This window comes from Giraffa tippelskirchi, chromosome 6, assembly GCF_054371585.1.
Source record: "Giraffa tippelskirchi isolate mGirTip1 chromosome 6, T2T-mGirTip1v1.2.pri, whole genome shotgun sequence".
Taxonomy (NCBI): domain Eukaryota; kingdom Metazoa; phylum Chordata; class Mammalia; order Artiodactyla; family Giraffidae; genus Giraffa; species Giraffa tippelskirchi.
The window spans coordinates 79346157-79372192 of NC_137280.1; the positions used below are offsets into that span (position 1 = coordinate 79346157).

Genomic DNA, 26036 nt, shown 5'->3' on the forward strand with positions numbered 1-26036 from the left:
TTGTGTATTAACTATGTAATTGTATATATTAACCACACATATAAAAAAATATATATTAACTCAATATATCAAACTAGAAAAAATATTTTCTTCAGTTTTTGATGTGAAGAGTAAAAATAATTCATACCACATTACGTAAAAGTATCCAAAAATGACTACTAATGGACTGATGTCAATCTAGAAGATATCTAATAGTGCTCTGCATTTGACCCTGCCGCTTCAACACTTTCATAATGATCAAAAGCAAGTAAAACGGGATTGGTGAAGAGTAGTAAGAAGGACTAGAAGGGAAGGTGAGAGCCAATATAATCAATCTGAGAATCATAATTTAAGAATGCTACAAAGTTAATAAGGAAATATCCTACTGAGAAATGCAGTCTAGCACTTATATTTTTATTTTTTTTTTTTTAATAAATTTATTTATTTTAGTTGGGGGCTAATTACTTTACAATATTGTAATAGTTTTTGCCATACATTGACATGAATCAGCCATGGGTTTACATGTGTTCCCCTTCCCGGACCCCCCACCCACCTCCCTCCCCATCCCATCCTTCTGGATCATCCCATTGCCCCGGCCCTGAGCCCTTGTCACATAGCACTTATATTTTTAAAAATTCTAAAGACTGAAATAGCAAGATGAGACAGATTTGGTTTAAGATTAACTCACTAATGAAGGGGGAAAACCCCAGAGCAGTATTCCAACAGCAAATTCAATCGCTGTTTCATAAATGCCAAAAAATAAAGCAAATGCAATGATTTACATGTATTGTTAAGAGTCTGAAATTCTCTCAGAAGAGTTTCCTACATACGAGAAGTAACAACACAGTACACTGTTTAAAATCAAAGTTCCTATCCGTGCTTCATTTTAAGAAAAGACTACTAAATTCTATACAGTGAAGATAGTTAAACAGAGAAAAAAAGCTATTTGCATTTATTCTTTTCTCTTGTGAAAGAACAGACACAAAAAAACAGAATGAGGACAAGGGACAGGATCTAATAGAAAGCCAGCTCAGAAGCGAAGTTGTTGGTAAGCATTAGAACTATTTAAGATAACTCGCCCTGACCTGTGAGATAGTTGAGTATCCTTCATAAAAAGCCAGATTACGTGGGTTGGAAGAACAGCTAAATTAGTTGGCTTTTAAGATCTCTATGATTTTAATAACTGTAAAGGTAAAGATGTGCTCCTATAAATGCAAAGTATTAATTGCAGGAAGACAAGTTACAATATATGTGTACAGCTCTTTATAGATACCAGAGTCCTGAAATTTTCATTTAGTCACAATCCTATGAAACAGGTTGCTATAACTGAAAGTTACCAGGACCCTATGGGTGTGTTGAGAAAATGAAGTCAACTAAAAATTTCTCAGTACCAGGTAAGCATCCCATTCTAACCAGATTACACTTACTGCTGTCTTTTTACTACTTTCTAGTGTAAAAAATATTTAAAGGCAATCACTGAGGTTACAGAATTCCAGCTGAGCTAATTAAAACCCTAAAAGATACACTGAGAAAGTGCTGAACTCACTATGTCAGCAAATACGGAAAACTCAGTAGTGGCCACAGGACTGGAAAAGGTCAATTTTTATTTCAAATCAAAAGAAAGGCAATGCCAAAGAAAGTTCTCATGACTGTACAATTGGACTGATACCACATGATAGCAAGGTTATGCTCAAAATCCTTCAAGCTAGGTTTTAGCAGTACGTGAAACAAGAACTTCCAGATGTAAAAGCCGGATATAGAAAAGGAAGGGCAGAGGAACCAGAGAACAAACTGCCAACATCCACTGGATCCCAGAGAAAGCAAGAGAATTTCAGAAAAAATACCTACTTCTGCTTCACTGACTATGCTAGAGCCTTTGACTGTGTGGATCACAACAAACTAGAAAATTCTGAAAGAGATAGGAATACCAGACCACCTTAGCTGTCTCCTGAGAAACCTACATGTGGGTCAACAATAAGTAACAGAATCGGACATGGAACAACGGACTGGTTCAAAACTGAGAAAGGAGTTCGTCAAGGTGAAATACTGTCACCCTGCTTATTTAACTTATATACAGAATACATCATGCAAAATGCCAGGCTGGATGAATCACAAACTAAAACCAAGATTGCCAGGAGAAATATCAACAACTTCAGATTTGCAGATGATACCACTCTAAGAGTAGAAAGCAAGAGGAACTAAAGAGACACTTGAGGGTGAAAGACAAGAGTGAAAAGACTGGCTTAAAACTCAACGTTCAAAAAACTAAGACCATGGCATTTGGTCCGATCACTTCATGGCAAATAGAAGGGGAAAAAGTGGAAACAGTGACAGATTTATTTCTGTGGGCTCTAAAATCACTGAGGATGGTGACTGCAGCCATGAAATTTAAAGACACTTGCTCACTGAAAGGAAAGCTATGACAAACCTGGACAGCGTATTAAAAAGCAGAGACATCACTTTGCCAACAAAGGTCCCTATAGTCAAAACTATTGTTTTTCTAGTAGTCACATATGGATGTGAGAGTTGTATCATAAAGAAGGCAGAGTGCTGAAGAATTGATGCTTTCAAACTGTGGTGTTGGAGAAGACTCTTCAGAGTCTCTTGGATAGCAAGGAGATCAAACCAGTCAATCCTAAAGGAAATCAACCCTGAATATTCATTGGAAGGACTGATGCTGAAGTTTCAATACTTTGGCCACCTGTAGTGAAGAGCTGACTCTTTGGAACACATTCTGACACTGGGAAAGATCCAGGGCAAGAGGAGAAGGGGGTGACAAAGGATGACGTGGTTGGAAGATATCGACACAACAGACATAAATCTGAGCAAACTACAGGAGACGGTGAAGGACAGGGATCTGACTTTCTAACATATTAAGATGAGGTGGCAAGAATACACAGAAGAACTATACAAAAAAGATCTTAATGACCCGGATAACCATGATGGTGTGATCAGTCACCTGGAGCCAGACATCCTGGAGCGCAAAGTCAAGTGGGCCTTAGGAAGCATCACTATGGACAAAGCTAGTGGAGGTGATGGTATTCCAGCTGAGCTATTTCAAATCCTTGAAGATGATGCTATTTAAGTGCTTCACTCAATATGCCAGCAAAGTTGGAAGACTCAGCAGTGGCCACAGGACTGGAAAATGTCAGTTTTCATTCAAATCCCAAAGAGGGGCAATGCCAAAGAATGTTCCAACCACAGCCTAATTGCGCTCATTTCACATGCTAGCAAGGTCATGCTCAAAATCCTCCAAGCTAGGTTTCAACAGTACGTGAAACAAGAACTTCGACATGTATAAGCTGGATTTAGAAAAGGCAGGGGAACCAGAGATCACATTGCCAACATCCACTGGATCACAGAAAAAGCAAGAGAATTCCAGAAAAACATCTACTTCTGCTTCACTGACTATGCTAAAGCCTTTAACTATGTGGGTCACACAAACTGTGAAAAATTCTGAAAGAGATGTGAGTACCAGACAATCTCACCAGTCTCCTGTGAGACCTGTATGCAGGTCAGGAAGAAACAGTCAGATTGGACATGGAACACTGAACTGGTTTCAAACTGGGAAAGAGTACATCAAGGCTGTATATTGTCACTCTGCTTATTTAACTTATATGCAGAGCACATCATGCAAAATGCTGGGCTGGATGTAGCACAAGCTGGAATCAAGATTGCCAGGAGAATTATCAATAACCTCCGATATGCAGATGACACCACCTTTACGGCAGAAAGCGAAGAAGAACTAAAGAGCCTCTTGACGAAGGTGAAAGGGGAGACTGAAAAAGCTGGCTTACAACTCAACATTCAAAAAAGCTAAGACCATGGCATCCAGTCCCATCACCTTATGGCAAATAGATGGGGAAACAATGGAAATGGTGACAGATTTTCTTTAGGCTCCAAAATCACCGCAGACAGTGACTACAGCCATGAAATTTAAAGACACTTGATTCTTGGAAGCTTTGAAACCTATGACAAACCTAGACAGCATATTAAAAAGCAGGGACATTACTTTGCCAACAAAGGTCCACCTAGTCAAGGCTATGGTTTTTCCAGTAGTCATGTATGGATGTGAGAGTTGAACCATAAAGAAGGCTGAACACCAAAGAATTGATGCTTTCGAACTGTGGTGCTGGAGAGGACTCTTGAGAGTCCCTTGGACAGCAAGGAGATCAAACTAGTCAATCCTAAAGGTAATCAACCCTTAATATTCATTGGAAGGACTGATGCTGAAGCTGCCACTCCATTTCTTTGGCCACCTAATGCAGAGAGCCAATTCACTGGAAAAGACCCTGATGCTGGGAAAGATTCAAGGCAGGGGGAGAATGGGATAACAGAGGACAAGATGGTTGGATAGAATCACTGACTCAATGGACATGAGTTTGAGCAAACTCTGCTAGATGGTGAAGGACAGGGAAGCGTGGTGTGCTGCAGTCCATGGGGTCGCAAAAGATCAGACATGAAAGAGTGGCTGAATAACAACAATGGATGAAGTCAAATGGTATATTTCCCACAACATATGCGTGCTTTTTGAAATTCCTTTACATTTATAATTAATCTGGCTTTTCACTGCCTGGAAAAATAATGTACATAGGGTAAACTTAAAAAGTACAACACAATTCTGCAATTAAAACATGATGTTGAGTCCTCAAAACTAAGGAAGAAAAGTGAGTGAGAGAAGCTGCTTCTGAAAAGATGAAGTAAACGGACTTTTCCCTATTCCTCCTACCAAAAAACAACTAAAGCCTCTGTAAAGAAACATAAGACTGAATGAAATGTGGTAAGAAGGCGGAATGATCAGGACCTGAGGAACAACACAGCAGAGAATTCCCTGAATTCACTATTTGCCTAACATACTCCAGAGACAGAACTGAAGAAGCCAGCAACCTGAACGTATAAATGGGAACAGGAAAAAAAAAATCCAACAAAAGCCGAAGGAACAGGGAAGGGCAACCTAATAAAACAAAACTTATACATAGTAGCAGCTTTACTCCAGCGAAACACCAAGGAAATAAAGAGCAACTGCTGAAGAAGATATACAAATAGATCATTCAAACGTACTTAGACAAATTAAAATGGTAACATAAAAAGATGGTCAAGTAACCCATAGGAAGGCAAGAAAAAGAAAACAAAAACCAAAGCAAGCAGAAAAAATAGAAAATAAAAAATGAAGAGGCAGCTGTAGCCCCAATAAGTCAATAATTACAGTGAGTGTAAATGGTCTAAATATACCAATTAAAAGATAAGAGAATGGCAGAATGGATTTAAAAATATAATCCAACTATATGCTATAAACAAGAAACTCACTTCAAACATAACAATCTAAGCAGGTTGAAAGGAAAAGGATGGGAAAAAAAAAGCACGCAAACACTAGTAAAATAAAAGCAGAAGGGATTGTATCAATATCAAATACAGTAAATCTCAGAGAAAATTACCACAGCATGAGTGGTCTTGTGTAATGACAAAGGGTCAATCCTCAAAAAGAACTGGCAATTCTGAATGTGTATCCATCAAGTAACAAAACTGAAAAATATTTTAATTAAAAACTGATGGAACTGAAAGGACAACAGAGAAATCTATAATTACACTTGGAGACATTAATACCCCCCTCTCAAAAACTGACAGAACTAGACAGAAGTCCACAAATGCCATCAGTCTAACAGGTATTGGACAAATATACTGGATATAACTGATATTTATAGACCACCTACCCAATAATAGCAGAATACAACTCCTGTCCAATGCCCAAGGGACAAAAAGGTTCATACCTGGGCTATAAAACCAAACATCCACAAATTTAAAAGAACTGAAATTACACAGAATATATTCTCCAACCACAATGGAATGACATTAAAAATCAGTAACAGAAAGAAAACAGAGAAATTTGCAAACACTTGCAAAATTCTGCATGATGCATGGGTCAAAGGGGAAGTCTGAAGGAAAATTCAAAATCTACTGAACCATGAAAATAAAACCACAAAATTTAAAATTTGTAGCTGGACACACCTAAACCAGGGCCAAGAGGGAGATTCATAGCACTAGAAAAAAAAAGTCTCAATTCAAGCAAAAAAGGTAGAAGAAATACTAAAGAGTAAAAATCAATGAAAGTAAAAACAGAAAAATAGAGGGGAAAAAATGTTAAGCTTTTTTTTTGAAAAGATCAGTAAAACTGACAAACTTTTACCAAGACTATCGAAGACAAAGAGAGAAGAAAAAAATTACCAGTATCAACAATGAAAGGGGATAAGGATATCACTACAGACGCTACATAATCAAAAGGATAAGGCAACAGTATAAATAATTCTACATACATAAATTTGACAACATAGATGAAATGGGCCACTTCTCTGAAAAACACAAACCATCACAATTCACCTAGTAGATAATTTAAGAGTACTATACCAAGTAAAGGAAATAAATTCCTAATTTTGAAACTACCAGAAAAGAAATATCCAGCCCAGTCTGTTGCACTGAAAAATTCTACCACACATTTAACTCTAATTATACAGATTTACTTCTGGAAAACAGAAAATGAGGGAATACTTTCAAATTCATCACATAAAGGTAATATCACTTTGTTGCTGTGAAAGTGCTGCACTCAACATGCCAGCAAATTTGGAAAACACAGCAGTGGCTACAGGACTGGAAAAGGTCAGCTTTCATTACAATCCCAAAGAAAGGCAATGCCAGAGAATGTCCAAACTACCGCACAACTGCACTCATCTCACACGCAAGCAAAGTCATGCTCAAAATTCTCCAAGCCAGGCTACAACAATAAGTGAACCATGAACTTCCAGATGTTCAAGCTGGATTTAGAAAAGGCAGAGGAACCAGAGATCAAATTGCCAACATCCGTTGGATCATCGAAAAAGAGAATTCCAGAAAAATATCTACTTTTCTTCACTGACTACACTAAAGCCTTTGACTGTGTGGATCATAGCAAACTGTGGAACATTCTGAAAGAGATAGGCGTACCAGACCACCTGACCTGCCTCCTGAGAAATCTGTATTCAGGTCAAGAAGTAACAGTTAGAACCAGACATGGAACAATGAACTGGTTCCAAATTAGGAAAGGAGTACATCAAGGCTGAATATTGTCACCCTGTTTATTTAACTAATATGCAGAGTACATTATATGAAATGCTGGACTGGATGAAGCACAAGCTGGAATCAAGATTGCCGGGAGAAATATCAATAACCTCAGCTATGCAGATGACACCACCCTTATGGCAGAAAGCGAAGAGGAACTAAATAAAGAGCCTCTTGATGAAAGTCAAAGAAGAGATTGAAAACGCTGGCTTACCACTCAACACTCATAAAACTAAGATCATGGCATCTGGTCCCATCACTTCATGGCAAACAGATGGGGCAACAATGGAAGCAGTGACAGACTTTATTTTCTTGGGCTCCAAAATCACTGCAGATGGTGATTGCAGCCATGAAATCAAAAGACGCCTGCTTCTTGGAAAAAAGTTAATGACCAACCTAGACCGCATATTAAAAAGCAGAGACATTACTTTACCGACAACGGTCCATCCAGTCAAAGCTATGGCTTTTCCAGTAGTCATGTATGGATGTGAGAGTTGGCCCATAAAGAAAGCTGAGCATCGAAGAATTGATGTTTTTGAACTATGGTGTTGGAGAAGACTCTTGAGAGTTCCCTGGACTGCAAGGAAATCCACCAGTCCATCCTAAAGGAAATCAGTCCTGAATATTCATCAGAAGGACTGATGCTAAGCTGAAGCTCCAATACTTTGGCCACCTGATACAAAGAACTGACTCATTGGAAAAGACCCTGATGCTGGAAAAGATTGAAGGCAGGAAGAGAAGGGGACGACAGAGGATGAGATGGTTGGATGCCATCACTGATTCAATGGGCATGAGTTTGAGCAAGTTCTGGGAGTTGGTAATGGACTGGGAAGCGGTGTGCTGCCGTCTATGGGGTCACGAAGTGTTGGACACAACGACTGAGCAACTGAACTGAACTGAATATCACCTTGATACCAAAACCAGGCAAAGTGAGTATAAAACAAACAAAAAACAACAATACAAACATCTCTCATGAACAGAGTCAAAAATCCTTAAGAAAATATTAGGATACACACACGGGCAATAAATAAACTATTCATCATGATCAAGCAGATTTTATTCCAGGAATGCAAGTGTGGTTCAATATTCAAAAATTAGTTACCAGTCTGAAGAATAAAAATTACATATCACATCATATCAACTGATATAAAACAAATATTTGACAAAATTTAACACCATTCATGATTTAAAATGCTCAGAAAAAGGATAGAAGGAAATTTCCTCAAACTGATAAAGAGCATCTACAAAATATCTACTGCTAACATTATACTCATAAATGAAAACAATACTTTCTAAGATCAAGTAAAAGGAGGGATATCTGCTTTCACAGCTCTTACTCAACATAGTGCTGGAAGTTCTAGTCAGTGCCATAAGGCAAGAGAAAGGGGGGAAAGCATACATATTGGAAAAAATAAACTTGTTCCTATTTGCAGGTAACTAATTTTCTACATAAAAAAAAATTTTGTAATTACCAAATAACCTATTAAAAAAAAAAAGAAAAACCAACTCCTAAAACTAAAATTGGGTTCTGCAATGTAGAAGGATATAAAATAAAAATTTTTAAATCCGTTATACTTCTATATATGGGGAATGAACATGAGGAGGGCATTGTAACAACCCACTCCAGCATTCCTGCTTGGAGAATCCCATGGACAGAGGAACCTGGTGGGCTACAGTTGATAGGGCCACAAACAGTCAGACACAACTGAAGCCACTTAACACACCACACACATACTGGAATGAGCACACAGACAGCAAAATCTAAAATACATTATGATTTATATTCACTCAAAACAAACAAACAAAAAGACAAGTATTAAGTCTACCAAAATATTTACAGGACTTATATACCAAAAACTATACAACACTGATGAAAAAGATCAAGCAAGATCTAAATATATGGAAAGATACAGCACATTCCTTGATTGGAAGACTCTACATAGTAAAGATGTCAGTTCTCCCCAATTTGATATACAAGTTATCAAAATCCCAGCAATATTTTTTTTATAACCACAGACAAAATTATTCTAAAATGTATATGGAAAGGCCAAAGCACTAGAATAGCTAAAACCATTTTTAAGAAGACTATAGAGGAAGAATCAATCTATCTATTAAGACTTACTACTCTATTTCAAGTTCCAAAAACTATGCGATATTGGCAGAAGGCCAGACACAAAGACTGATGAAAAGAGAATCCACATAGATATGTTCAACTGATTTACAAAAACAGTGCAAAAGCAATTCAATGGAGGATAAATTTTTCAACAAACGGTGCTAAAGCAACTGGACATTTAGAGCTATTTCAAAGAGTTCTATAGACTTGACACCAAAAGTAAGCTCCAGAAACAAAAAAACTGGACTTTATCAAAACTTAAAACTTTTGCTATATAAAATACCCGGTGTGATAGTGTGATTTACAATAAGGAATATATATTTACTTTCTGTCTGGTGTTCCTGGTACATAGATCCTAAAACTTCTGAAATTTCCTAAGTGATGAGATTGATAAAGGTGCTTCATGTTAATGAGGTGGTATCTGGATTTCTCTGCAAGATAGTGCTGGTTGCTAAGAGAACCATATGTGACTGGAAGGTTGGAACTTTCAGTCCCACCCCCAAAAGGGACAAAACACCAACAGCCAATGATCTAATCAACTAGGCCTACATAATGAAGCCTCCATAAAAACCCAATAAGATGGTTAAACAACCCATGAATATGTACATCTATACCAAGGACTACTACTCTTCAATATAAATGAGCAAACACCCAACAACCTGGGTGACTTTTCAAAGAATTAACCTGAGTTTAAAAAAAAAAAAATATATATATATATATATATATCAAAAGGTTAGACACAACATAATTCTATTTACATAGTATTTCTAAAAATAATTTAATTAATTAATTAATTTAATGGCTGTACTGGGTCTTCACTGCTGTGCAGCTTTTCTATAGGTGCAAAGAGCAGGGGCTGTTCTCTAGCTTTGGAGCATGGGTTTCTCATGGCGGTGGCTTCTCTTGTTGTAAAGCAGGGCCTCTAGGGTGCTTGAGCTTCAGCAGTTGTTGCACTTGTGCTCAGGAGCTGAGGCTCACAGGCTCTAGAAAACAGGCTCAAAAGTTGTTGCACATGGGCTTAATTGCTCTGAGGTATGTGGGATCTTCCCAGATCAGGTATCGAACCTGTTGTCTCCTGCACTGGCAGGCAGATTCTGCACCACTGAGCCACCAGGGAAGTTCTACATATTATTTTTGAAATAACAAAATTACAGAAAGTTTTTTTAGTCGTTGTAAGAAATTAAGGAGTGAACTGGGGCAAGAAGAAGCAAGTGTAGCTATTAAAGGGCAAGATGAGGGATCCTCTGGTGATGGAACCGTTTTGCACCTTGACTGTGCATGTGTGTGTTAGTTGCTCAGTCGTGTCAGACTCTTTGCAACCCCATGGACTGTGGCCCGCCAAGCTCCTCTGTCCATGGAATTCTCCAGGCAAGAATACTGGAGTGGGTAGCTATTCCCTTCTCCAGGGGATCTTCCTGACCAATACCCTGGTTGTGAAGCTGTACTATAGGTTTGAAAGATGTTATCACTGGAGGGAAATTGGTAAAGGCACATGAATTGTTCTCTGCATTATTTCTTACAGGTTCATGTCAATCTTTTAAGTACCTCAAAATTTGTTTAAAAAAGTGAATGTGCATCTAAGGCTATAGTCCTATCTTTCACAGTAGAACAATTTTGAGGAACATGGAAAAACGTTTAAAAAAAAAGTGACACATGCTAGCCTTATGCAAACAACTTTAAAGAAAATGGTATGAACTGATTTATGAGGCAGAAATACTCTGGCTCTGTATGAATGGATGATATAGCAAATAGACTTGATTTTTGAACAAAGTGATACATTTTCTCTTTCAAATAATGAACTTCTCAAATATGAGAAATTATGAAAGTTTTCAGAGATTAAGGGTACTGTAACTGTACTGTAACTCTCTCTCAAAATACTCTTCTCAAATATGAGAAATTATGAAAGTTTTCAGAGATTAAGGGTAATGTAACTGTTTTTAGTAGCTAGCACATTAAAATGTAAAGTTGCAAAGCTCAGGAAAATAACAGAGATCTGTCTTCAAACGGTGAAATTAAGTGAAAAGACTGCTGTTGCAGACATATATGTAACAATGTCCAACAGAATTGCTGAGATAGACAAACATCTCAGTGAAACTATACTTCCAAGTGAGAAACATGACAGCACAAATGTCAGATGGTAAAGGGTCTTTCTGAAACAGAAGACCAAGGAGTCAAACTGAAGGTGCCATAAAGACTTCCCTACCCATCCCCAGCATTTACTGTCACAGGCTTTCATATACATTAAATAAATCAGTGACCCTAACCTCAAATAAAGTCTGTAATCATTAGAGGATCAAATGGTTGGATAGTATTACAGACTCAACGGACATGAGTTTGAGCAAACTTCAAGAGACAGTGATGGACAGGGAAGGCTGGTATGCTGCAGTCCATGAGGTCGCAAAGAGTCGGACATGACTTAGTGACTGAACAACAACAGCAAAATCTTTAGAGAAGTGAATACAGACTAAGGTTTGTAAAATATATACACTGTAAGATTACAAAAAACCTTAAACCAGAAGGACATACAACAGTAGCTGCCTCTGGGAAGAGAAAAAGACTAGAAGAGGAACAAAGAAGAGGGCCTTAACATTCTGGAACGTTTTCTTTTACATAAAAAAAAAACAAACACGAAAGTGACAAAATACTGCTAATTCTGGTAGTCCTTATATGGATTACACTTTGCTACATTTTATATTTTTATGTTTTTCAAATTTAAAAACAGGAAATTAAGAATAAATTAGACTTACCATTGGGAAACAGAATAGAAAAAGGCTTTTGCAGCTCACATTTTCCTGACATCCATTTTAAGAGGCCTCACCCAGTGTAACCATATAGATTAAAACCTTTCCAAAGAACTATTTATAAAGGCGATGTCTTTTGAACACAGTTTTACATATATTTGTAAATGTGTTATTTATATTCTTCCAATTGCTTTTGTGAATAACACTAATTTTATAATATGATATGGATTTATATAAATAAAACTTCATTCTATAACTATTTTTAAGAAATAAAATTCTTGAAGACTTAATTATGTGATTTTGGGGTGGAAGGGGTGGCACAACACACAGCATGTGGGATCTTAGTTTTTTAACCAGAGACTGAACTCAGGACCCTTGCAGTAGAAGGGCAGAGTCACAACCACTTGATGGAGAAGGAAGTCTCCCTGTGCTCTCTTATTTAGGAATCAATCATAGAGTAAGCTGGCTACGTCTACAAGACTAATGAAGAATCATAATGTGATTAAAAAAAAAATTATAGGTAACATATGCTTAAAATGTAACTTTTAACCTTGCTGGTTTAAAAAAATATTTCTCAATACTTCTTTCTAGGTCAATTATGTCCCCAAGTTCTAACAAATTGATGAAGTCCTTACAAATCAATTTTATTTTTGATTTTTTTAAAAATGCTTAAATACTGGTGGTTACATTAGAGGATTCAAATGGATCAAAATTTTCTAATCGTTTTCTGCACTTTGTAAGAATCTCCATTTTTTGAGATTTGAACACTAAAAAAAGAAATAAGCTGTTTTACAGCATGATGAAATAAAGTCTGATGTCAAGAATGTATCACCAAAACATAGAAGTGATTGAAATAAGGGCAAGAAAAGCAAGGCTGGGCTAGGAGGAAAAAACAATAAAAAGACTAGCAGACAATCTATCAGTGAAAAAGAGAAAAAACTAGTGGGCTACATCTAACAAATTGTGAACTGAGGGGAAGAATGAACCTGCAAATCCCTGGCAAAAAGATTCCCTCTTATGCCTTCTTTAGACTCAAAGACATACATATAAACCATAAGCAGCATAAGTATGGGAAATCATACCTTTCAGGCCTAAAGTCTGCAACTGAAACAGTTTTCCCAGCTCAAAAGGTAGAACTCGTAACAGGTTGTTATTTAAATGGAGTTCCCTGTAGATGTAAAAATTCCAGGAAGTCAAAAGATATATTAACTTTAACAGCTAAAATCAACAATATGATTTCTAGGAATATAAAGATATAAATTACTAATACAAATTTAGTATTATATGCTAATGTCTAGTACAGTGTTTCTCAAATCATATGTGGTTAAAAAAAAAAGACACAACAAAAAAATCACAAACTGCCAAAGACATACATTTATAAAACACAGGGGAAAAAAAATAAATCAATTATTGTAAAAAAAGAGAAAGAAAAAGATCAACAAAATATAAGCCCATTTTTTAAGAGCATGAGATTCAACAGATACATGTTGTGTATCTCACTGCAAGCTGGTGACACACTTTGAAATGGCACAGTCCAGAGACTACCCTGGTCAGCACAGATGGAGGTCTACCACACATATTTTAGAAAGTGGAAATGAAAATACAGCCTAACATGTAAATTGTGAAAACAGAATTTAAATGATCATATCATGCCAAAACAAAATACTTTATGGTAGCTGCATGATAAGTTTATATTTTTCCAAATTTACTAATGTTTCACTTTATAAATAATGGCAGCTATATTAATAACCTCTGATTATTTTAATGATTTGTTTTGCATAGAAAATGTAACTATGAAAGGCATCTTCAGTAGGAAAAAAAGAAAGACCCAATACTAAGATACTGGTAATATCCTATTAAGTTTTATTTGTCAATTTTTACATGTGAATGAGAACTACTTCTAAAATCCTTGGTTCTTAGAATTTAAAAGAAGCTTGGTTACTACTGAGTAAAATCAGAGGTTGGTGAGGCCATAAAATGAACAAGAAAAACTTGTTCTGAATACCTGTTATTTCCAAATATATCATATAAGAAAGGAGGTCCTTTAAGTAAATTTGGTTCAGAGGATTAAAAGTCATAGTATATACTCATTAAGCCTGAAATTGTCAAAGGGCTGGTCTGGAAACAACAGAGGTTAAAACAAAAACAAAAACCACCTCTCACAAGGTCCTTATTCCTTTTTATTATGCAGCAAATGAGAAAAAGCAGCAGAAAAAGTCAGTGGAATTTTTTATAAAAAGGCAGATAATATGAAATGGCACAAGATTTTCCATTAGGATTAACATAACAGCTAGAAATTGGCTTTATATTCAACTTGAATAAATCTCATCTATCTTAGAAAACAGAGCTTACAGGAATTACCATTTACTAATACAGGATTTACCAAACAGGGTTGCTAATAGCTTTTTAGTCAGTATCTCAAATATTGCTGATCTCAGCTGGGTCCTTATTACAGAAACTTCACAGATGAAGGAACACTCAGCAAGGTTATAAGAAGCTTGCCCCGTATCACACAATTTATAAATGACATAGTCAAGTTTCTAATCTGAACTCTGTATGACTCCACATTCTATCTGCCTCCTATACTCCACACTATAGTCCCCCACATTCAATCACTAATTCTAGCTTCTTTCAAGTCCCATCTTTGTTACTATCATGCACAGAAGCCCTGGGACAGTCAAAAAAGTATCACTAATTGGCAATGACTTCCTAGATCCTGTATTAAGGATGATAAGGAGCCCCAGAATTTAGTGAAGAAAAAGCACCTCAACTGTCTGTCACACGTGAGTGCATATATGGAATAGCACAAGCACTTTCTATTTGTTTGCTCCACTTTGTCTTAAAATTTTGTTTCAAATATGAAGTATATTACACAAAACAGCAATAAAATAAATGTGAGGCAATGGATCTACGTGACTTATGATTTATTAGCTGACATTCAATTTTTCCAGAAAAGTTTACCTCATGTTTAATTTTGTTCAGGTAACATTAAATTGACAATGTTGTTTCCTAACAAAGTAGTGTTTCCTAACGACAGAATAATATTTTGTTTTAAGGGTATATAACTATGCACTGAGTTGACTCTGTATACCTGAGTGACACCATGTTTCCGAGTTCTGCCGGTAAACTTCGGATTTTATTAGAGGACAGGTCCAGATACACCAGATTGTGAAGCTTGGCAATGTCTGAAGGAACGCGGGACAGGGAATTGTCACTTAGATACAAAGCTGTCAAGTGAGTTAGTGACCACAAAGATGAGCTTAAGCTTCTTACTTTTCCTGTAAAAGAAGAAAAATGGGACAAGAATTAACTCTACAATTTGGTCTCTGGACTAGGTAACATTTAGATGTTTTATTGAGTAATAACTTATCATACAAAAAATTGTGAGAAAGGGGTCAACACTAAAACTTTATTGATTCTAGAACAATTCACTGCTAGGATTAAGTTATAAATTCTCTACTTAGCAAACTAACCACAACTCATTCAAGGCAATATATCAGTATTTAGATTGCATTGTTTTAACTAATGTTAAAAGTTAAAAGACTTTTAACAGTTAAAAGACTTTATCCTTTAAATTAGCCTCAACTATGACAAGAAAAAGTATAAGTAATTTATAGTAATATGTCTAATATACATGAATCAACAAATTTCAGAGATCAGACACCAATCAGTGTAGGAGAGTGATCTGTTAAGGATGGGAAACAAACAAGCCAGGTCTACTATTATCTGAGCTTGATTCTTGAACAGCAGCACGGTTAGGGGATTCCAGGGGAAGAACACTGATCTCCCCCAAGTACAGGATACACAGCATATGTCCAGGGAAGCCAGGATGACTAGAATTTACAAAGGCAGAGTACCAGAGAGGAGAGAGATGAAAAGAGAGGTTTAGAGTTTCCCCCTCAAGTTATCAAGTGATCAGTATATGCATGTGAGAAACTGCCTGAGCGAGAGGGAAAAAAACATGCAAAAGGAGAAGAGGTAATAATCCCTAGGTTCACACATCACTCAAGTTCACACAGCACTCAATAAGGTAAAATCTACAATATCTGGCACCTAATTAAAAATTACTAGGTACACAAAGAAGCTGTAAAATAATACCCATAATGAAAAGTCAGTCAATTAAGACCAGTCCAGAAGAGATAACGATGACAAAACTAGTAGAAAGATATTAAAAGTTACTTTAATTGTACACCATACTGTCAAAAGCTAGACAACTAAGCAAGACAAAATAGACGCTCATACTGAACTTCTAAAGTTGGACACCATGGTTAAGAGCAAATGGAGAATGACTGCTAATGTATTCAGGGTATCTTCTGGGAACGATAAAAATTCTCTCAGATTAACTATGGTAAGGGGTGCACAACAAAATATATAAAAACTACTGAATTTGTACTTTCAGTGGGTGAACTGTGTGAATTATATTGTTACCAATTATAGCTGCCACAAAAAGAGAAACAGACACACACACACAAACACACACACACAGGCAGAAAAATTTCCACATTAATGCAACAATCTAGCAACCCAGAAAGATATTTTCAAACATGAAGGCAAACTACAGGACGAAAAGAGCTACGGAGATGGATGGTAGTGACGAATGCACATTATGAATGTATCTAAAAAACTTTTCCATAAAGAGCATTTTGGAACCAGATGGGTTCACTGGTGAATATTACCAAACATTCAAGGAAGAATTAAAAATAATTCTATACAAATTCATCCAGAAAACTGAAAAGGATACTTTCCTACTCATTATGAAGTCAACATCATCCTGATAGCAAAAGCAGACAACACTAGGACAAGAAAACTACAGAACAACATCCTCATGAGCATAAATGTGGATTTAACAAAAACAAACCCAACAACACACTAAAAGGGATAATGACCAAGTAAGATTTGTGCCAGAAAATGCTAGGTTTGTTGAACATTTAAAAATATAATTTAAAAAACGTTTTCTCAGAAAAGAAAGCATTTGACAAAATCAGTATCCATTTCTGACTTTTAAAAACCTCTCCTATCAGTTGATTTTTCAGCAGAAACTGAAAATTTTCATTTTTATCTTTAAAATAATTTTAAAATTATTTTTAAAAATTACAGCAACCCCACAGACTAAATAGCCTGCCAAGCTCCTCTGTCTATGGGATTTTCCCAGCAAGAATATTGGAGTGGATTGCCATTCCCTTTTCCAGGGGATCTTCCTGATCCAGGGATCAAATCTTGTGTCTCCTGCATCTCCAACAGATTCTTTACCGCTGAGCTACTGGGGCCAGATGTAGACTGTTATACAAAAACCTCATGGTTAACTGCAAACAAAGTATAAATAGATATACACACAAAAAAAGAAGTAACTGAAACATAACACTAAAGACAGTCATCAAATCACAGAGAATAAAAGGAGGGCAAAAAGACCTAAAAAACAATAAGACAATGAGCAAAATGGTAAAATTGACTATATATAAATCAATAATTACCTTAAACGTAAATAGACTAAATGTTCCAACCAAAAGATAAGAGTGCATGAATGGATGCAGAAACAATACCCACATATATACTACCTACAAGACACTCATTTCAGAACTAATGACACACACAAAGTGACTGAATGAAAAAAGGAAATCTATGCAAAATGGAAACCAAAAGAAAGCCAGAGTAGTAATACTTTTATCATATCAAAAAACAAAAACACCTTTAAAATACAGACTGTCAGAAAAGACAAAAAAGGACACCACATAATGATTAAAGGATCAATCCAGGAATGTTTGTAACAATTGTAAACATATATGCACCCAACATAGGAGCACCTCAATACATAAGGCAAATACTAACACAGTATTAACCAGAGACACACTAATATGTCTTTTGTTACCTGTGCATTACTGACCAGAGAGATCAATAGTTTTAGAGAGTGGCACGATTAACATCACTGTGCAAAGTTGTCAGAACTTAAAACTGATCAAGGGTTCATCATACAACTTGTGATTGTCATTATCATTCACATTTTGTTCCATTAAATTTTGTTCCAACCTTCTCAATATTATAAACACAAGTTTATTACTGTAAAACTATCAGAAACGACATATCACAAAATTTCTCATTTGAAAAAGAGCCCCCTTCAAAGATCCCACCTTGTTAACTATCAGGTAAAATAAAAGAACATGTTCTAGAGGTAATAATACCCACAGGATTAAAAAAGAATCCTGCCAGAAAGTGGCGAGTCTGCTCTTCCCAGGGAAAGCACAGTGAAATGGTATATTTGCAAAAGATGTTCTGTTCCTCTCCACAGAGATGCCTGCTGTCCTGTCTATCACACGCTAACAAAATATTAGAAGGCTTTAGTAACACATGTACAAAGTTTCAAATAAATACATTAAGTACAAAAAAAACTTGTTGATATTTACTCAAACATGAGCAAGTCAACATTCACTTACATAACAAATCACCAGCCACAGGCACTAGTTTCTGGAAAAATCCCCCTGGTCAATAATGTGTCAACAGACATAAAAGGAGAAATCAACAGTAACAACTGACAAGGCATCAGAGAGAAAATCAATAAGGAGACAAAGACCTTGAATGACACATTAGACAAACTGACTTAACTGATAAACATATAGTGCATTCCATCTGAAAGCAGTAGAATAAACATTCTTCTCAAGAGCTCAGGAACATTCCCTGGTCCTGGAAGATCCCACATGCCTCGGAGCAAAAGAGCCTGTGTGCTACAAGTACAGAGCCTGTGCTCTAGAGCCTGAGAACAGTAGCCGACGAAGCCCGCATCCCCCAGAGCCTGTGCAACAAAAGAAGCCACGCAATGAGGAGCCGAGCACCACAATGAAGAGCAGACCCTGCTCACAGCTAACTGGAGAAAGCCCGCATGCAGCAATGAAGACCCAGCAGAGCCAAAAACAAATGAATGAATGAATAAATCTTTTAGAAAATCATAGAATTATGTCAATACATGCAAAAACACTTTTGATAAAATTCAAATCCATTTATGACAAAAATTTCTCCAGAGATTGTGGGTATAGAGAGAACCTGCCTCAACACAAAAAAGGTCATATACAACAAACCCACAGCTAGCATCATACTCAACTGTGAAAAGCTGAAAGCATTCCCTCTAAGATAGGGATCCCCAATCTTCACACTGGTCAATGGCCTGTTAGGAACTGGGTTGCACAGCAAGAGATGAATGGCTGGGGCAGCAAGGGAAGCTTCATCTGTATTTACAACCACTCCCCATTGCTGACATCACCATCTGAGTTCTACCTCCTATCAGATCAGCAGTGGCATTAGATTCTCAAAGCAGCATGAACCCTGCTGTTAACTGCCAGGCAAGGGATCTACGCTGTGAGCTCCTAATGAGAGTCTAATGCATGATGATCTGAGGCAGAGCTGAGGCACTGAAGAGCAGCTGCAAATACAGATTATCATCAGCAGAGAGGTTTGACTGCACAGAGACCATAATAAATCAATTGCTTGCAGATTCTAGATTCCTATCAAATCCTTATCAATGAGTGGCAAGTGACAATTAAGCTGCATCTGGTGTCAGGGTTTATAGTTGCAAGTGAGCTGAAATACTTCAATTGCACAGGTGCATCTGGTGGCAGGTTTTAAGTCAGAATTCGACACTGTTTTAGTCCATGAGTGGCCCACCCATTATCTTCTTTACCACTTCCATCTGTGCCTCTTTCCTGCACTGCATACTGTCTCAGTCAGTTTTGGTAAGCCCACAAGGTTCAGTTCAGTCGCTCAGTCATGTCCGACTCTTTGCAACCCCATGAATCACAGCATGCCAGGCCTCTCTGTCCATCACTCTCGGAGTCTACCCAAACCCATGTCCATCGAGTCAGTGATGCCATCCAACCATCTCATCCTCTGTCTTCCCCTTCTCCTCCTGCCCCCAATCCTTCCCAGCATTAGGGTCTTTTCCAATGAGTCAACTCTTCGCATGAGGTGGCCAAAGTATTGGAGTTTCAGCTTCAACATCAGTCCTTCCAATGAACATCCAGGACTGATCTCCTTTAGGATGGACTGGGTGGATCTCCTTGCAGTCCAAGGGACTCTCAAGAGTCTTCTCCAACACCACAGTTCAAAAGCATCAATTCTGCGGTGCTCAGCTTTCTTCACCGTCCAACTCTCACATCCATACATGACCACTGGAAAAACCATAGCCTTGACTAGATGGACTTTTTGTTGGCAAAGTAATGTCTCTGCTTTTAAATATGCTATCTAGGTTGGCCATAACCTTCCTTCCAAGGAGTAAGCGTCTTTTAAGCCCACAAGGTAATCCTAGCCAAAACGAGTGAAACACAAACACTGCTGGAGAGCTTCTCTGAACAGAGCAAAAGACCCAATGATGAGACAGCAGAAGATCAAGACTATTAACAAAAAGAAGGCTGCATTTTAAATACCAGGAGTCCTATTTAAATTAGGGGTTCATTGCAACAAGTGATTCACATTATCCAAGGCCACTTCATGTAATATGTGGCAACCAGTTATCCAAGAAGCCATGAAACCGTGAGAACTGCTTCACCATATTGAGATCAAGCATACTGCATTAAAAGATTAGGCTTTAGAGTTAAAAAATAAACATGTAAATACGAAAAACAGAAGCAATTACTGAAGACCACCACGTCATCAAATGTGTCTGCACTGAGAGCATCATTCTTAGTGGCTAACTGCATTGCTAAAACTAGGAAGCCCTTTACTATTGGTGAAGAGTTGATCCTGACTGCTACTAAAGTTCATTTATCATGAACTTTTAGGAGATGTCGCAGTTCAAAAGGTGGCACGAGTTCCTCTTTAGGCTAGCACCGTAAGTAGACGAATGGATGAAACAGCAGAAGATGCTGAGGCACAATTGTTAGAAAGGATCAGTAAGTCACTATTGTATGCAATCCAGGCTGAAAGTCTACTGATGTTGACAAAAGGACAACAGTGCTTGTCTCTGTGTGATATATGTTCAGGAGGATGTGCATGAGGATATATTATATGCACTTTTGTGGGAACCAGCATCACAGCTGCAGAACTATTCAAGAATGATTACACATCAGAAAAACAGAATTGGTCATTTTGTGTCTGTATACGCATGGACAGAGTGGCTGCCATGACTAGATGGCTTGCTGGTTTCTTTCAGTTCAGTTCAGATGCTCAATCACGTCCGACTCTTCGTGACCCCATGGACTGCAGCACTCCAGGCTTCCCTGTCCATCACCAACTCCTGGAGCTTGCTCAAACTCGTGTCCATCAGGTCGACGATGCCATCCAACCATGTCATCCTCTGTCATCCCCTTCTCTTCCTGCCTTCAATCTTTCCCAGCATCAGGGTCTTTTCCAATAAGTCAGTTCTTTGCATGAGGCGGTCAAAGTATTGGAGATTCAGCTTCGGCATCAGTCCTTATAATGAATATTCAGGACTGATTTCCTTTAGGATTGACTGGTTTGATCTCCTTGTGGTCCAAGGAACTCTCAAGAGTCTTCTCCAACACTACTGTTGAAAAGCATCAATTCTTCGGCACTCAGCCTTCTTTTTGGTCCAACTCTCATATCCGTACCTGACTACTGGAAAAACTATAGCTTTGACTATATGGACCTTTATCAGCAAAGTAATGTCTCTGCTTTTTAATATGCTGACTAGGTCTGTCGTAGCTTTTCTTCCAAGGATCAAGCGTCTTTTAACTTCATGCTGAAGTCACCATCTGCAGTGATTTTGGAACCTAAAAAGAAGGAAGTCTGTCACTATTTCCACTGTTTCCCCATCTATTTGCCATGAAGTGATGGGACCAAATGCTATGATCTTCATTTTCTGAATGTTGAATTTTAAGCCAGCTTTTTCACTCTCCTCTTTCACCTTCATCAAGAAGCTCTTTACTACCTCTTCACTTTCTTTTTTCCCATAATGGTGGAGTCATCTGCATATTTAAGGTTATTGATATTTCTCCCAGCAATCTCAATTCCAGCTTGTGCTCATCCAGCCCAGCATTTTGCATGATGTTCTCTGCATATAAGTTAAATAAGGAGGGTGACAATATACAGCCTTGACATACTCCTTTCCCGATTTGGAACCAGTCCGTTGTTCATGTCTGGTTCTGACTGTTGCTTCTTGATCTGGATAGAGATTTCTCAGGGGACAGGTAAGGTGGTTTGGTATTCCCATCTCTTTTTCCAGTTTGTTGTGATCCACACAGTCAAAGGCTTTGGCATAGTCAATAAAGCAGAAGTAGATGTTTTTCTGGAACTCTCTTGCTTTTCCTATGATCAAAATCCCATGGACGGAGGAGCCTGGCAGGCTTCAGTCCGTGGGGTCGCTAAGAGTCGGACACGACTGAGCAACTTCACTTTCACTTTTCCCTTTCATGCACTGCAGAAGGAAATGGCAACCCACTCCAGTATTCTTGCCTGGAGAATCCCAGGGACGGCGGAGCCTGGTGGGCTGCTGTCTATGGGGTCGCACAGAGTCGGACACAACTGAAGCGACTTAGCAGCAGCAACGGATATTGGCAATTTGATCTCTGGTTCTCCTACCTTTCAACAGGAAAAGATCCCACCAAAAAAGATACTCCAGGTCCAAGGGCAAAGGAGAAGCCCCAACAAGATGGTAGGAGGGGTGAAATCACGTTTAGAATCAAACCCCAAACCCACCAGAGACGCTTGGAGGGCTCAAAGTAAACCTTGTGTACACCAGGACCCAGAGATCCCACTGAGACTGAGCCAGACCTTCTTTTGAGTGTTTGAGTGTCTCCTGCCAAGGCACAGGTCAGCAGTGGCCTGCCGCAGGGACAGGGCTCTGTCTTGGAGGAGGTCACCATTAGCCCCACCATAGAGCCACCAAGCAGACGACCCACAAACTGCAGAACAATTATACCAAAGAACTTCGTACAGTGTTAAGAAAGTTCCAGGACCCACAACAGAGTTCCCAACCTGGGGATCAGGCAAAGGGACTAAGAACCCCCAGGGAATCTGACTTTGGAGACCAGTGGGATTTGATTACAGAACTTCCACAGGACTGGGGAAACAGACTCTTGGAGGGCACAAACAAAACCTTGTGTGCACCAGGACCCGGGAGAGAGGAACAGTGAGCCCACAAGAGACTGAGCTGGACTTGGCTGTGAGTGTCCAGGAATCTCCGGCGGAGGCGTGGCTTGACAGTGGTCAGAGGCACTGAATACAACAGTGCTGAAATAAGTCCTTTGGCAGGAGGTCACCATTAACCCCACCATAGTTTGGCCTCAGACCAAACAACAGGGAGGGAATACAGCCCCGCCCATCAACAGAAAATTGGATTAAACATTTACTGGGCATGGCCTTGCCCACCAGAACAAAACCCAGTTTATCCCACATCAGTGTCTCCCATCAGGAAGCTTCCACAAGCCTCTTATCCTTATCCATCAGAGGGCAGAAAGAATGAAAACCACAATCACAGAAAACTAACCAAACTGATCACATGGATCACAGCCCTGTCTAACTCAATGAATGAGCCATGCCAAATAGGGCCACCCAAGACAGACAGGTCAGGGTGGAAAATTCTGACAAAACATGGTCCACTGGAGAAGGGAATGGCAAACCACTTCAGTATTCTTGCCTTGAGAACCCCATGAACAGTATGAAGTGGCAAAAAGTGGCTGCATTCAACACCAAACTGGAATGGTGGGGATGACGAGTGAACATGGGGATTTCTGATGTGTTTCAAACATTAGCAGAGATTTTGAAGGAGACTGAGCCAGGGCCTTCCTTCTCCCAGCTGGTGCATGATCGTCTATCTCAGCTTTCAAATGAGTTTGAGAATTACTTCCCAACCACAAAAGACCCTGAACTGGGAAAGAATAGATCCACAACCCATCTGTGAATAAGCCAGGTGAAACGACTTTGTCCTTGCTAGAAAACGATCAATTGCTTGAGATAGCAAATGACTTGGCCTTTAAAGTATCTTTGAGACAACTTCAAATCTCCACACATCTTGGATTAAAATCAAGGTGCAATATCCTGAGATGGCCACAAAAGCACTGAAAACCCTGCTTCCATTTTCAACATCCTATCTTTGTGAAAAGGGGTTTTCTGCAGTGACAGCAGCTGAAATGAGATGACAGAGTAGCCTGGACACGAGCATCACACCGTGGGCATCCCTGTCTTCCGTCACCCCAGACGGTACCGTCTAATGCAGGAGAGCAAGCTCAGGACTCCCACCGATTCTGCATGAGGGCAAGCTGTGTAATTATTTCACTCTGCATCATAATGCAATATTAACAGACATAAAATGCCAAGTAAATGCAATGCACCTGAATCCCCCTGAAACCATCTCCCTCAATCCCCTGGTCTGGGAAAAATTATCTTCCACCAAACCAACCCTGGCACCAAAAAGGTGGGGGAGTATGGCTCTAAGATCAGGAACAAGACAAGGATGCCCACTCTTCCCACTTCCATTCAACATAGTCTTGGAGGTCCTAGCCACAGCAATCAGACAAGAAAAAGAAATAAAAGGAACCAAACTAGAAAAGAAGAAATAAATTGTCACTATTTTGCAGATGACATAACTATACATAGAAAACCCCAAGGACACCCTAGAAAACTACTAGAGTTCATTCATGAATTCAGTAAACTTGCAGGATATAAAGTTAATATACAGAAATCTGTTGCATTTCTATACACTAATAGCAAACTATCAGAAAGAAATTAAAGAAACAATCCCATTTATCTTTATTCAGAAAGAATAAAATACCTAGGAGTAAACCTACCTAAGGAGGCAAAACACTACTCCAGAAACTATCAGACCCCCACTGTCTTCCTGTTGAGAGGCCAGCTGCTGTGAAGTTCCTAAGGTGTACACATTTCTGGGTAGTGCCATGAGATTTACACGTCTCTTGCATGATAAACTAGTGATCAGCAAAACCTTCATTTTATGGATTTGGAAAGAAAAATCAAGATGAATTATAATTTATTTTGAAATTTATTTGTAAATTTCTGAACCAACAGCAAATGTAGATTAATGCATCCAGAAGATTCAAGCCATTTCTATTCAATCATGTCACTGTACTAAAGTCATAACCTGTTAACCAGTATATTACTTTCTAGCTCTGAAACTATTTTTAATGGAAAATTCTTTTCCAGTTATCCAGCTTTGTAATTAAATAATATTGAATTAAAGATAAAAGAAATTGAAGATACAAGTAGACAGAAAGGTATATTATGTTCTTGGATTAGAAGAATCAATATTGCTAAAATGATCATACTATCCAAGGCAATCTACAGACTGAATGCAATCCCTATCAAATTACCAATGGCATTTTTCACAGAAGTGGAACAAAAAATTTTCATTTGTATCAAAACAGGAAAGACTCTCAAATAGCCAAAACAATCTTGAGAAAGAAAAACAAAGCAGGAGGAATTATACTCCCTGACTTTAGTCTATACTGTACTATAAGCGACAGGACTCAAAACAGTATGGTAGCAGCACAAAAACAGAACAGGATAGAAAGTATAGAAATAAAGCGACACACTTACGGTCAATCTATGACAAAAGAGGCCTTCTTTGTCAAGAGTATACAACAGAGAAAAGACAATCTCGTCAATATATGGTGTTGGGAAACCTAGAGAGCTACGTGTAAATAAGTGAAATTAGAACATTCTTTAACATCATGTACAAAAATAAACTAAAAATGGATTTAAGATCTAAATGTAAGACCAGATACTGAAAAACTCCCAGAGGAAAATATAGGCAGAACACTCTGACATAAATAACAATATACTTTATTTTAGATTTGTCTCAAAGTAAATAAAAGCAAAAATAAACAAATGTGATCTAATTAAACTTAAGTAGCGTTTGCACAGCAAAGGACCCCACTGACCAAACAAAAAGACAACCTACTCGATGAGAGAAAATATTTGCAAATGTTATGACCTATCAACATAATATTAACATTAATATCAACATACTAAACAGCTCATACAGCTCAGTATCAAAAAAACAACCAAACTGGACTTCCCCGATGGTCGAGTGGTTGAAAAATCCACCTGCTGGTGCAGGAGACTTGAGTTTGATCCCGAGTAAGAGTCCACATGCCTCGGAGCAACTAAACTCACGCACCACAACTATTGAAGTCTGTGTGCCCTAGAGACTGTGC

The 26036-nt window shown here is 38.2% G+C and overlaps 1 protein-coding gene and 1 long non-coding RNA gene across 13 annotated transcripts in view; one reads left to right on the forward strand and one right to left on the reverse strand.

The window, feature by feature from the left end:
- Positions 1–26036, reverse strand: part of CNOT6 (CCR4-NOT transcription complex subunit 6) — a 91532-nt gene that overhangs the window by 13329 nt on the left and 52167 nt on the right. For all 12 annotated transcript variants that reach the window (XM_081497578.1, XM_081497573.1, XM_081497570.1 and 9 more), the window contains 2 exons: positions 15014–15200; positions 13005–13090 (listed from right to left, as the gene is read on the reverse strand). In XM_081497578.1, the coding sequence (XP_081353704.1) occupies positions 13005–13090; positions 15014–15027 (100 nt within the window). In that variant the 5' untranslated portion in view covers positions 15028–15200. The remainder of the gene's footprint in view (positions 1–13004; positions 13091–15013; positions 15201–26036) is intronic.
- On the forward strand, positions 954–5114 carry LOC145509226 (uncharacterized). The gene is made up of 2 exons (XR_014055930.1): positions 954–1027; positions 1431–5114. It is a non-coding gene; the product is annotated as an uncharacterized LOC145509226 (long non-coding RNA).